The sequence below is a fragment of the Triticum aestivum genome, chromosome 2B (genome assembly GCF_018294505.1).
Source record: "Triticum aestivum cultivar Chinese Spring chromosome 2B, IWGSC CS RefSeq v2.1, whole genome shotgun sequence".
Lineage (NCBI taxonomy): Eukaryota > Viridiplantae > Streptophyta > Magnoliopsida > Poales > Poaceae > Triticum > Triticum aestivum.
In genome coordinates, this window is record NC_057798.1 from 53,870,040 (window position 1) to 53,883,261 (window position 13,222).

The 13,222-nt window shown below is 46.9% G+C and overlaps 1 protein-coding gene across 1 annotated transcript; it reads left to right on the plus strand.

Annotated features, from left to right (window-relative positions):
- The first annotated feature begins 10,524 nt into the window (after nt 1–10,524).
- On the plus strand, nt 10,525–12,138 carry LOC123038936 (pre-mRNA-splicing factor cwc22). The gene has a single exon (XM_044462309.1). The coding sequence runs from the start codon at nt 10,525–10,527 to the stop codon at nt 12,136–12,138; it is 1,614 nt and encodes a 537-aa protein (XP_044318244.1).
- Nucleotides 12,139–13,222: the final 1,084 nt, after the last annotated feature.

The window sequence follows — 13,222 nt, forward strand, 5'->3', positions numbered from 1 at the left end:
GTCGGGAACTACTGTCAGTGATAAAAGGTTAAAAGAACGAGCAAAGGGGGAAAAATTGCCCAGCTCGGCGAACAAGCACAGCAATCGTGGCCCCCGCTCAATGTGTCTAATGCTCCGGGGATGGTGGCCGGTTATGGCAATCTTGAAGATTACCTGCCTGACGATGCACTTCCTGATTTCATGGAGGTGGACGAACACAAATACGAGTACGGGAAGCCTCTCGTCAAAGATGAAAAATCTCTGACAACAATGATGCGAAGATTCCATAGTTGGTACATGAAAACCTGCAGAGAGTCTAAGGGGACAAACAGTTTGTATCTGAACATTAAAGAGGAGCACGACCTCGTTTCAAATAATCTGGTGTGTGTTCCATTTGAGGAGTTCTTCGAGTTCTTCAATCAAAAGGCCCTCGATAAATTAATGGTCTTTTGCTACTGCTTGTAAGTACTATTTCTGTCATTAAGTCTCTATATATAGCTCGGCTCTTTCATTGCATGTATTTATAATTAATTATCCTCAATATATTATGCAGATTGAAGATCGTCGAGTGCAAAAAACAAGAAATTTATGATATTGGGTTCATTAACACAAATATCATAGATATATTTCTAGTTGAAAAGCACGTCGAAGAGGCCGAGGACAACTTGCTATGATCGTTGATCAAAAATCAAAACAAAGATACCATACTCTTTCCTTACGACGGCCCGTGAGTGTTACTATCGTGTGCATATTCGGTTTCCCTTATTACTCGAGCGAGGTTATAGTAATGTAATTGATGAGTTATGCATGCGTGCGCAGGTACCACTATATTCTTCTGGAGATTAAGCTTGAGCGTGGACTAGTAACCGTCTTAGACTCGAGACAGAAAGATCCCGAAACCTATGCGGACATCACTGAAATGCTCAGCAAGTAAGTTCAATCGATCATTATCGCACCATATCGGCAACTTTTTGTTCATTTCCTGATATCTCAAGTAATAATAATTATTTTCTTTGTCTTGCAGGGTTTGGAAACAGTTCACTGCACAAGCTCCGGGACTGCCGAAGGAGCTGCGATATACATACCCAAAAGTAAGTACTACTGGCTAGCTAGTTGCGCGCATCTCCCGTTGATTCTATAGCTATACTTTCATCAATGCCATTTATAATGCTTCATTATCAGTTTGATTGACCTCTATTTCTCGTAAAGTGCTTGTGGCAGGAGGAAGGGAATGATTTCTGTGGATACTACGTGTGCGAGTTCATCCACAACGCGACTTTGAAAAACAAGCGGGGCTACTCTAGAAGACAATATGAAGTGCGTAAGCAATAATATTCACAATTTCATTTTATTACACCATCATTTCTGTTGAGTTTCATTCACATATATGTATTAATTAACCCCCTTCTTCAAATTAGACGTGGCAGATGCGGGATAAACTCCTAGAACCAGATAGCATGAAAGCAATTCAAGAGGAATTGGTGGGATTCTTTCTTGAACACGTCATCAGTAAAGCCGGAGAATACCATGAGGAAATTGATTTCAAATGCTAGGGGTTTGTAATTAAGAGATCTTATACATATTGTACATGTATGTAGCCAGTAGCGTCGGATACATGATACGAAAACTTGTTGTTCGACCAATCTCTCCGAGAAGGACAGGTCGATCGATCACTTCTCTCGGTATGCATGACGAACTTCTGTACTGAATGATTCTCTCGATCACTTATGTATATATAGTACGTAGCGTCGACCAAGCACGGACATAAGAGAGGACACTTCTCTCTATTAATTAGCTAGCTAACACAATATATGAAACACCTAAATTAACCCCCCAAAACCCCCAACTCCCCTCCTTTAAAAAAATAAAAACCCCAGCCACTGGAATGCAGACGCGTGGATGCCTTTTGGTCCCGGTTGGAGCCACCAACCGGGACCAAAGGCCCCCTGACTGGGCTCGGCGCACAGGGCCACGTGGAGGCACATTGGTCCCGGTTCGTGTTTGAACCGGGACTAATGGGTGGAGGTATTAGTAACGACCCATTAGTCCCGGTTCATGAACCGGGACTAAAGGCCCTTACGAACCGGGACTAATTGGTGTTTTTCTACTAGTGCACTTCATCAACCATGACACAAGCATAGCCCTCTGGAATCGGGATGCAATGGTAGGTTGCTTCGGGGGTAACTGGAAAAGCAACGCCGTTCGCCACCTTCATGGATATGTTCTTCATTTTGGGGTGTAGCTCACAGTTAGTGTTCTCTATGATGTCATCCACAGGGTATGTATCCAGCAGTGTGTCGCCCGGCGCAGAACCAATGCTGCTTCTCAGCATGGATGGGATGGTACCGAATGTGGCCCACACGAACGCCACCAAAGAAGATCAGGGTCGACGGCGGGACCTGAGGTCGGGTTCCTCACCAAGCGGCGCGCCCCTCCAGGTAGCACCTCCCAGTGCCAGCCCGGCGGAGCCCAGTCCCGGACATGGGTCCTCTGAAGCAGGACATCGTCGCGAACGGGTCGACGGCGAGGATGCGGGCCAGGCATATCGTCAAGAACAAATACTATATGCCCGCAAAAAGTAACATTTTTTAAATGATTGGATTGTGATAACTAAAATATATAGGACAAATGTTTGCTACAAGCAGTGGTAGTTACCACCACTTGCGTTTTGTATGTTGTATGTAGTATCTGTCAAAACGAGAGTATGTACATTTAGTATGTAGTATATAACAATGATTAGGTAGTATATATACAAATTTTTAGGTAGTATGTATCATTTTTTGAGTATGCTCTTTTTTACGTACAAATATGTACGTATTTCACAAATATAACAAAAACTATGGGCTCATATGCAATTTTTTCATGTAACTTGTTTTGAAATATCTTAGATATAGTATACAAACATATTTAAAATAATAAAATAGTATATATAGTACCACATCCTAGTATATGAGACATGTGGGGTAACTACCACCGGGTGGTAGGATGGATTTTCCCTATATATATATATATATATATATATATATATATATATATATATATATATATATATATATATGCAAATTCTAACAATTTGACATTAATCCTAAAATTCTAAAATTAATCTAATTCATCTAACTAAAACTAATTCTAAAATTTCCTGATTATATAACTAACGTTTCTATAACAATTCTAATATTTATATAACTAAAAAATAGAAAAATTGCTAACATTTCTATAAATATTTCTATAACTAAAAAACAGAAAACATTTATAACATTTTTATATAACTAACATTTCTAATATTTATATAACTAAAAAACAGAATAATTTCTAACATTTATATAACTAAAAAACAGAAAAAAATTATAACAAACAAACTAATGTGTGTGTGTGTGTAGTGTGTGTGTGTGCGTGTAGTGTGTGTGTGTGTGTGTGTGTGTGTGTGTGTGTGTCGTGTGTGTGTGTGTGGACATGGTGGCCGGGGCGAGCTGACTGGCGAGGCGACGACGGGGCGGCGACAACGGGGCGACGGGACGGGCGGCGACGACGGGGCGGGACGGCCGGGGCGATGGGACGGGGCGGCGACGACGGGGCGGGGCGGGGCGCGGCGATGGGTTGGCCGGGGCGTGGCGACGGGGATGACGGGAACGACGCGGACGGGGACGGCCGGGGCGGCGACGAGGGGCGGGGACGGCCGGGGTCGGCGACGAGGGGCGGGGACGGCGACGTCGACGGGGGCGGCATCGATCGGGGCAGGGCGGCGCGACGGAGGGAGTAAACAGAGGAAAACTGAATTTTTTTCAAGTGTTGTATATATACGATGGACCTTTAGTACCGGTTGGAGCCACCAACCGGTACTAAAGGTCTGTTTTGGCCAGGCCAAGCGGCGGGAAGCGCACCCCCTTTAGTACCGGGTTGTGGCTCCAACCGGTACTAAATGGGGGGGGGGTCTTTAGTACCGATTGAAGCCACAACCCGGTACTAAAGGGGGTGCGCTGGCTCCAGGCGGTGCGCAAGTTTAGTCCCACCTCGCTAGCCGAGGGGCCGCACTGGTTTATAAGCCCCAGTGCGGTAGCTCTCTCGAGCTCCTCTCCTAAGCAGGCCTACTGGGCCTACCTGTCCTCTTCTTCCCAGTGGGCCTACTGGGCCTTTGCGGGCCTGCATCCTGGCCCAACGAAAGGTTGTGTTCCTAGTCGTATGCAGGCTGCTTTGGCCCAGTAGGCGGGCTTTTTTATTTTCTTAATTTTTTTCGCTTTATTTATTTTTGAGTTGTTTTTTGTTGTATTTAGAGTTTCTTTGTGAATATTTTTGCTTTAGGTACAAAAAATTATAAATTTTCTATTAGTGCCGGTAGTTTTCAAATTTGAATAGTTTAAATTTTAAATTATTTGAAATTTGTGTGAATCACTACTTTGTGAATAACTTAACTTTGAAAAAAGTTTTTTCAGTGATTCTTTTTTCTTATGTTTAATATTAGTGTGTTTTATCATTATATTCAATTTGGTAATGCTAGGTTATTTAAAAAATGAAATGCCTTTCTAACAGTACAGTTTTCATTGGAAACCCTGATACTTCGAAAGAGATTGTCCATTTTGTACACGAAGTGCATCCAGTTTTTGCCGTAACCCTCTCTACTTTTTTGCACATGCTATTTGTATGAAATTATGATACCATGCCAACTTTCAACCTTTTCTGAGTTCATTTGAAATGCTTTTCAATTTCAGGGTCATTTAGCTGGAAAAAATCAGTAAATGCATGAAAAGAATTTGTTTGCACATAAAATTTCTTCGCGTTTCAAATGCCAAAACACATAACTACCCTAACTATTATAGACATTCCCTCCTGGGTGTGAAACACAGAAGAATGTGATGATAGTGAAGCCGATCACATCCCAGATCTTTGGGTGTGAAACTTTTTCTTCGCATGTGTCCCTTTGCGCCGTAGCCATGAAAAATATTCATCATTTAACTGGATGCTCGGGTCAATATTCACTGTGAATGGAGCAATTTCATCAAACTTTTAATAATCTTCTGACATGTCTGTCTTGTCATCCACTCCCACGATGTTTCTTTTTCCTGAAAGAACTATGTGGCGCTTTGGCTTGTCGTATGATCCATTCGCTTCCTTATCTTTTCTTTTTCTCGGCCTGGTAGACATGTCTTTCACATAAAAACCTGCGCCACATCATTGTCTAGGACGAATGGTTCATCTGCATATGCAAGATTGTTGAGATCCACTGTTGGCATTCCGTACTGCGGGTCTTCCGTTACCCCGCCTCGTGTCATATTGACCCATTTGCACCGAAACAAAGGGACCTTCAAATCACCTGATCCATAGTTAAGTTCCCATATGTCCTCTATGTAACCATAATATGTTTCCTTTCCCGTCTTGGTTGTTGCATCAAAGCGGACACCACTGTTTTGGTTGGTGCTCTTCTTATCTTGGGCGATCGTGTAAAATGTATTCCCATTTATCTAGTACCCTTTGAAAGTCATTATATTCGAAGATGGTAACTGGGACAGCGAGTACAGGTCATTTTGAATATCGCCATCATTCAGGGCACGTTTCTGCAACCAACCGGCGAAAGTCCTCGTTTGTTTGCGTGTAATCCAGTCGTCAGACTTTTCCGGGTGTTTGGACTGTAGAAAATTCTTGTGTTCCTCCATATACAGAGCCACCAAGGCAGAATTCTGTAGAACTGTGTAGTGTGCTTCAGTGAGAGAATTCCCGTCCATACATATTATTTGATGCCCTCCTAGCGTGCCTTTTCCTTCCAGTCTGCCCTTATGCCGCGATTCAGGAACACCAATCGGCTTAAGGTCAGGAATAAAGTCAATACAAAACTCAATGACCTCCTCATTTTCATGGCCCTTCGAGATGCTTCCTTCTGGCCTAGCACGGTTATGAACATATTTCTTCAAGACTCCCATGAACCTTTCAAAGGGGAACATATTGTGTAGAAATACAGGACCCAAAACATTAATCTCTTCGCAAAGGTGAACTAGGACGTGCGTCATGATGTTGAAGAAGGATGGTGGGAACACCAACTCGAAACTGTGCACCAAATCATTCTGTAACCTTGGTATGATTTCTGGATCGATTATCTTCTGAGAGATTGCATTGAGGAATGCACATAGCTTCACAATGGCTAATTGAACGTTTTCCGGTAGAAGCCCCCTCAATGCAACCGGAAGGAGTTGCGTCATAATCATGTGGCAGTCATGAGACTTTAGGTTCTGGAACTTTTTCTCTGCCATATTTATTATTCCCTTTATATTCGACGAGAAGCCAGACGGTACCTTCATGCTGAGCAGGCATTTGAAGAATATTTCATTTTCTTCTTTGGTAAGAGCGTAGCTGGCCTGACCCTGATTTATGTCGTCTTTTCCGTGCATACGTTACTGGTCCTCCCGTGCCTCTGGTGTATCTTTTGTCTTCCCATACACGCCCAAAAAGCCAAGCAGGGTCACGCAAAGATTCTCCGTCGCGTGCATCAGGTCGATTGCGGAGCGGACCTCTAGGTCTTTCCAATATGGTAGGTCCCAAAATATAGATTTCTTCTTCTACATGGGTGCGCGTCCGTCAGCGTCCTTCGGAACAGGTTGTCCGCCAGGACCCTTTCCAAAGATTACCTTCAAATCCTTGACCATATCATGTACATCAGCACCAGTACGGTGGTGAGGCTTCGTCCGGTGATCCGCCTCACCTTTGAAATGCTTGCCTTTCTTTCTTACGGGATGCCTTGTCGGAAGAAATCGACGATGTCCCAGGTACACATTCTTCCTACAACTATCCAAATATATACTGTCGGTATCATCCAAACAGTGCGTGCATCCACGGTATCCCTTGTTTGTCTGTCCTGAAAAGTTACTGAGAGCAGGCCAATCATTGATGGTCCCGAACAGCAACGCCTTTAGGTCAAATTCTTCCTGTCCGTGCTCATCCCACACACGTACACCTGTTCCATTCCACAGCTGTAATAGTTCTTCAACTAATGGCCTTAGGTACACATCAATGTCGTTGCCGGGTTGCTTAGGGCCTTGGATGAGCACTGGCATCATAATGAACTTCCGCTTCATGCACAACCAAGGAGGAAGGTTATACAAACATAGAGTCACAGGCCACGTGCTATGGTTGCTGCTCTGCTCCCCAAAAGGATTAATGCCATCTGCGCTTAGACCAAACCATACGTTCCATGGGTCACCTGCAAACTCCTCCTAGTACTTTCTCTCGATTTTTCTCCACTGCGAACCGTTAGCAGGTCCTCTCAACTTTCCGTCTTTCTTACGGTCTTCTGCGTGCCACCGCATCGCCTTCGCATGCTCTTTGTTTTGGAACAAACGTTTCAACCGTAGTATTATAGGAGCATACCACATCACCTTGGCAGGAATCTTCTTCTTGAGGCGCTCGCCCTCGACATCACCAGGGTCATCGCGACTGATCTTATAACGCAATGCACCACATACCGGGCAAGCGTTCAAATCCTCGTACTCACCGCGGTAGAGGATGTAGTCATTAGGGCATGCATGTATCTTTTGCACCTCTAACCCTAGAGGGCAGACAACGTACTCTCGGGCAATTCGTTGTCCTTTGGAAGCATATTCTTTATCATTACCAGCAACTTTCCAAATCCCTTTTCAGATACACCATTCTCTGCCTTCCATTGCAGCAATTCAAGTGTGGTGCCCAACTTTTTTTTTCAGCTTCGCAATTCGGGTACAACAATTTCTTGTGATCCTCTAACATGCGCTGCAACTTCGTCCTCTCCAGATCACTTGCGCAGTTTCTCTTTGCATCAGCAATGGTCCGACCTAGATCATCAGCGGGCTCATCTGATGCCTCTTCTTCAGCTTCTTCCTGCATTGTCGGCTCAGCTTCTGCCCCCATTGTTGTATCATCGTATTCAGGGAACCCATGGCTAGGATAGCCGTCGTCGTCCTCTTCTTCTTCATTGTCTTCCATCATAACCCCTATTTCTCCGTGCTTGGTCCAAACATTATAGTGAGGCATGAAACCGGACTTGAATAGGTGGACGTGAATGGTTTTTGACGTAGAGTAACTGTGACCATTCTTACAGCCAGCACATGGACAAGGCATAAAACCATCCGCCCACTTGTTTGCCTCAGCGGCCCACAGAAAAGTATGCACGCCATTAATGAACTCGGGAGAGCATCGATCATCATACATCCATTGTCGGCTCATCTTCATTACACAACACCGAATAGACCAAATTAATACAAGTTCATACATAAAGTTCATATATAAAGTTCATATACAGAACTTAATTAAATACAACATACAAATAACTCTCTAGCTAAAGAATTTTAATGCAACAACAAATGCGATGAAGATCGTAACTAAGGTAACAATTGATCCAACAGCATAATGATACCAAGCCACACTATCAATGGCATATTTTCTAATCTTTCTAATCTTCAACCTCATTTTCTCCATCTTGATCTTGCGATCATCGACGATATCGGCAACATGCAACTCCAATTCCATCTTCTGCCCCTCAATTCTTTTCAATTTTTCTTTCAAATACTTGTTTTCTCTTTCAACTAAATTTAACCTCTCGACAATAGGGTTGGTTGGAATTTTCGGTTCACATACCTCCTAGATAAAAATATCTATGTCAACTTTATGGGCATAATTTTTCATAAACACGAAATGCAACAACTAATTTTAAAAGAGAATATACCACATCCGAATCATAACAAGGACGAGGGCCGACGGGGACGGATATCAAAACCATGGCACTATGTATAACAAACAACGTACGGGTAAGATAATTATACGAGTAACTATATATCCAAATCACACAACATCAATTTGGTAATGTAAAACATTCATGAACAAGAGCCTCACCAGGTGGTGCCGGCGACGGTACGGTGCGGGCGATCGACGATGGTACGACAGAGATTTAGAAGGCACTAAGTAAACCACACCTACATATGCAAACTAAGTGTTATTTTTGACCTCAAATTGCATATAAATCAAATGCTAGCAAATATAATTCTTTCCAAATTAATCACTATACAAAGCATTGCAAGAGCTAATCTAGCAATGAGAGTTGAAAGGACAAAGTTGCTAACCTTTGTGATCATTTGAATGGATGGGGGCCTTCAAATCTTGACAAATTTTGGGCAAAAATTATGTGGAGCTCAAGGAAGAGAGGGGAAGAACAGAGGAAGTGAGGGGAAAGAGGAAGAACAGAGTGACTCGGGTGGACGGAGGGTTTATGTACGTCGACCTTTAGTACCGGTTCGTGTCACGAGCCGATACTAAAGGTGCTGGAGGGGGTCCAGACTGACAACACCCTGCCACCACTCTCTTTAGTACCGGTTCGTGGCACGAACCGGTGCTAAAGGTTCTCCACGAACCGGTACTAATGAGAACGGCCGGCTAGCCATTGGAACCGGCATTAATGGACACATTAGTGCCGGCTCAAAATCAAACCGGGACTAATGTGTCTCATATTAGGTCATTTTTCTACTAGTGCGTCCACCACCTTCGTCTTTGTCCAGCACCAGCTCGTCGCCAGCGTCGCCATCATCTACCCCGACCGCTTCATCTACTCTGACAACCGCGGGCGACATTGGCCCCGCGCCGATTGGCGCCGCAACCGCCGTCGAGTCCTTCTCTGTTGGCCTCTCCGACTTCTTCGACATGGCTTACAGCTCGTGCAGGTTCCCGTCTACGCATGCCCGATGCTGGCAATACCGCCGCGTGCCTTCGTCCACGACGTGTCCCCGGGCCTGACAAGCCTGGTACGGCGCTTCGCCAACTTCGTCTTCATCCATCTACGCATGCCCGGTGCTGGCAACACCGACGCGTGCCTTCGTCTACAATGTGTCCCGTGGGTTGGCAACCTCGGCGCGACGCGTCGTTAACAATGTCTTCTTCCGGGCACACCACTACTTCGACATCACTGCGCGCATGACTGACTCGGCGCCTCCTTGCGCCCGCGGCTCCACGGCGACTTCCTCGACACCGGCTACCCCGACTCGACATCGACCATAGCATTCTTTGCACGGCTACCTCGACCATGGCTACACCACATACGCTCTCGGCTACTTTGACAAACGGCACAAAGGGCTACCGCCGTGCTTGATCAACTTTGTCGGTTGCCACTCCAGTCACGACTCCGCGATGCGTTACGACTGTGGGGGGGTGTCCGTCGGCTTGCCTTCGGATTCTTCTCCAGTCTTACCGTCTGCGTCGCTACCGTTGTGACTGCGGGGGATGTTGAGTAACGTGATTGTATTAGGAAATATAGGATAAACTAGGAAGTATACTGGCTTGTCTTGTACTTAAAATAGATCATGTACTCTTATATATATGTCCACGAGACTCAAGCAATACAACGAATTATTTCACCAATCCCCTCTCTCCCTTCTAACACTTGCAAATCCGGATCGAAGTGGGATGCTTAGTCTGAACCGACTCGGCAAGGAAAAACCGACTCGGATCAGAGCCCAGCCCCTCTTGTCTTTATATACACCATCGAGCCGGCTCATTGGAAAACACCACGAAGCGTTTACGCTAGCTGTAGATCACGAGATGGCGCGCCCGCCGCTCCTCTCTGGTGGACCCATCTACGTCCCGCCGCGTCAGGCAGCAGCGGTCGGCCACGCCGTCGCCGGTGTCGCCGACGACAAGTCAGGCCCGGCCTACCAGCGGCGGACCTGGGACGCGCTGAGGGCCAGCATAACCGGCCACGTCAACAAGGCCACGCCCGCCAACATCCGCCACGTCCTGCCGGAGCTCCTTGCCGAGAACCTCGTTCGCGGGCGCGGCCTGCTCTGCCGCGCGCTGCTCAAGTCCCAGGCCGCCTGCCCGGCCTTCACCGACGTGTTCGCCGCGATCGCGGCCGTCGTTAACTCCAAGATCCCGGCCGTCGGCCGGCTCCTACTCGTCCGCCTCGTGGTGCGCCTCCGGCGCGCCCACGTCACCGGCGACAAGCACCAGCTGGCGGCCGCGGCGATGTTCGTCGCCCACCTCGTGAACCAGGGCGTGGCGCACGAGCTGCTGGCGCTGGAGCTCGTCGAGATGCTGCTCGCCGAGCCCACGGACGACGGCGTGGAGGTGGCTGTCGGGGTCGTCACGGAGTGCGGCGCGGCCCTCGGCGAGGCGTGCCCCAGAGAGGTCGACGCCGTGTTCGACGCCCTCCGGAGCATCCTCGTCGATGCCGACGTGGACCGGCGCATCGGGTTCTTGATCGAGGGCCTCTTCGCGGTTCGGAGAACCCAGTTCCGGGGGCACCCTCCCGTCCGCCCAGAGCTGGACCTCGTCGAGCAGGAGGATCAGTTCACGCATCAGATCGAGATCCCCCTCGAGGACAGCCATGTCAAGCAGCTCGACCCCGAGATCCATCTCGACGTGTTCAAGCCAAGCGCCACCTTTCTGCAGGACGAGGCAGCCTACGAAGACCTCAAGCGAAGCATGCTAGGAGACGATGGCGAGCACATTGAAGAAAGCGAGCCCAACGACGACGACGACGACTTCCACAGGGAAGACATGGAGATGGAGGTGATCAAGGACGGGACGGCCACCAACCTGATCAACCTCCGGAGGACGATATACCAGACGATCATGTCGAGCGCCGGCGCCGAGGAGGCCGGGCACAAGCTCCTGTCCATCGTGAGGCCGGGCCAGGAGGCGGAGCTCTGCGCCATGCTCGTGGAGTGCTGCAAGCAGGAGAGGGCGTCGTCCAACACGAGGTTCTACGGCCAGCTCGGGCAGCGGCTTTGCCGGATCAGCCGGGCGTACCAGGCAGGCTTCGAGGCGTGCTTCGCGCGGTGCTACGCGGCGGCGCACCGCATGGCAACCGACGAGCTGCGGGCCGCCGCGGGGCTCTTTGCGCACCTGCTGGCCGCGGACGCCGTCCCGTGGCGCAACGTGCTGGGCGGGGTCAGGATCACGGAGGATGACACCACCTCGTCGTCGCGCATCTTGATGAAGGTAATGTTCCAGGAGATGGCGGAGCAGCTCGGGGTACGGCTGCTCGGCCGGAGGATGAACGACGACGACGAGCCGGAGGTCCGTGACGCCCTTTTCCCCCGGGACTCCGCCGAGAGCACGCGCTTCGCCATCAATTTTTTCACGGCGATTGGGCTTGCAGGTGTCACTGAACCTGCGAGGAGGATATTACTATCAGAAACATGTGGTTTGTGATCAACTAAATAGATCCGTATTGTGTGAGCATTCAGTCTAATTTTAATTTTTTTGTTATCCTTATTCCAATGAATTTCTTACAAATGTCAATACCTTTCGTAAGTATGTCTGCAAGTTTGCAGAAACATGATTTAAGAGTGTACAATTTTGGTTCAGAGAAAAATATGCACTGTCCAATTTCCATGTTTCTAAACTTCTCGTTGCACACGGGTTTTAATACGTCAATTAACTGGGCAATTTCATAAGAGTAGGAATAAAAATGGAGGATTATAAGAGTGTGCATCTAAGTTCAACTCTTCACTAAACTGAAGTTTTTTTTAGGGGTCTCAATGGAAGTTGCCTTTTTCAGAGCTTAAGACATAAGAAAACTTCGATTGGGATTAGCAAGACTGATAAGAATCTCTCTTTGCACTCCCTCCATTCCTTTTTAGTCTGCATATAAGTTTGTCTAAAGTTAAAGTATTTCTAATTTGATCAAACTAATAGAAAAATATATCAATATTGGGAGTCTCTAGGGCGCATCTAGATGTGCTCTAGTTTGGTTTGGAGATCATGCTCCGAGGTGGATCCGGATGTGACGCGGCATGTGTGCTCTGTGTTCGACCTCTTCGCCATTTATGGCTTGAGTTTAGGTAGGGCAAGTAGTGTGTCGGTGTTGTCATGGTGGATGTAGATGCTAACCTCTTGGTGTGGCATTGTGCCCAAAGGCGATGTATCGGCCATCTTGGCCTTTTCTTTTATGAACATATGATACGCATGCTTATGCATATTCTAGAAAAAAAACATTTTAGTGGCTCAATCAAACTAGGAAGGAAAAGAGAAAAAGAGAAAATAAACTGTTTGCATGAATCTCCGCATAAAAATCAATGGCATAGGACTTAGATCTGCAATACTTTTTTACAAAAAGGCCTCATCGGCTAGCTTTATTAAGCTCAAATAATGCTTACATCGTCTGCTAGCAACAAAAATCGGAGATGCATCCACCCATACGAAAGGGCCGTTTGCACGCCCCCATTCAGCTAGCTCATGAGCAACTACATTTAATTCTCTATTACAATGTTCAAGTACAGATGCCGTTGCGAAT

Excerpts from the sequence above, each read along its gene's own strand:
- LOC123038936 (XM_044462309.1), top strand. The coding sequence starts at position 10,525 with ATGGCGCGCCCGCCGCTCCTCTCTGGTGGACCCATCTACGTCCCGCCG.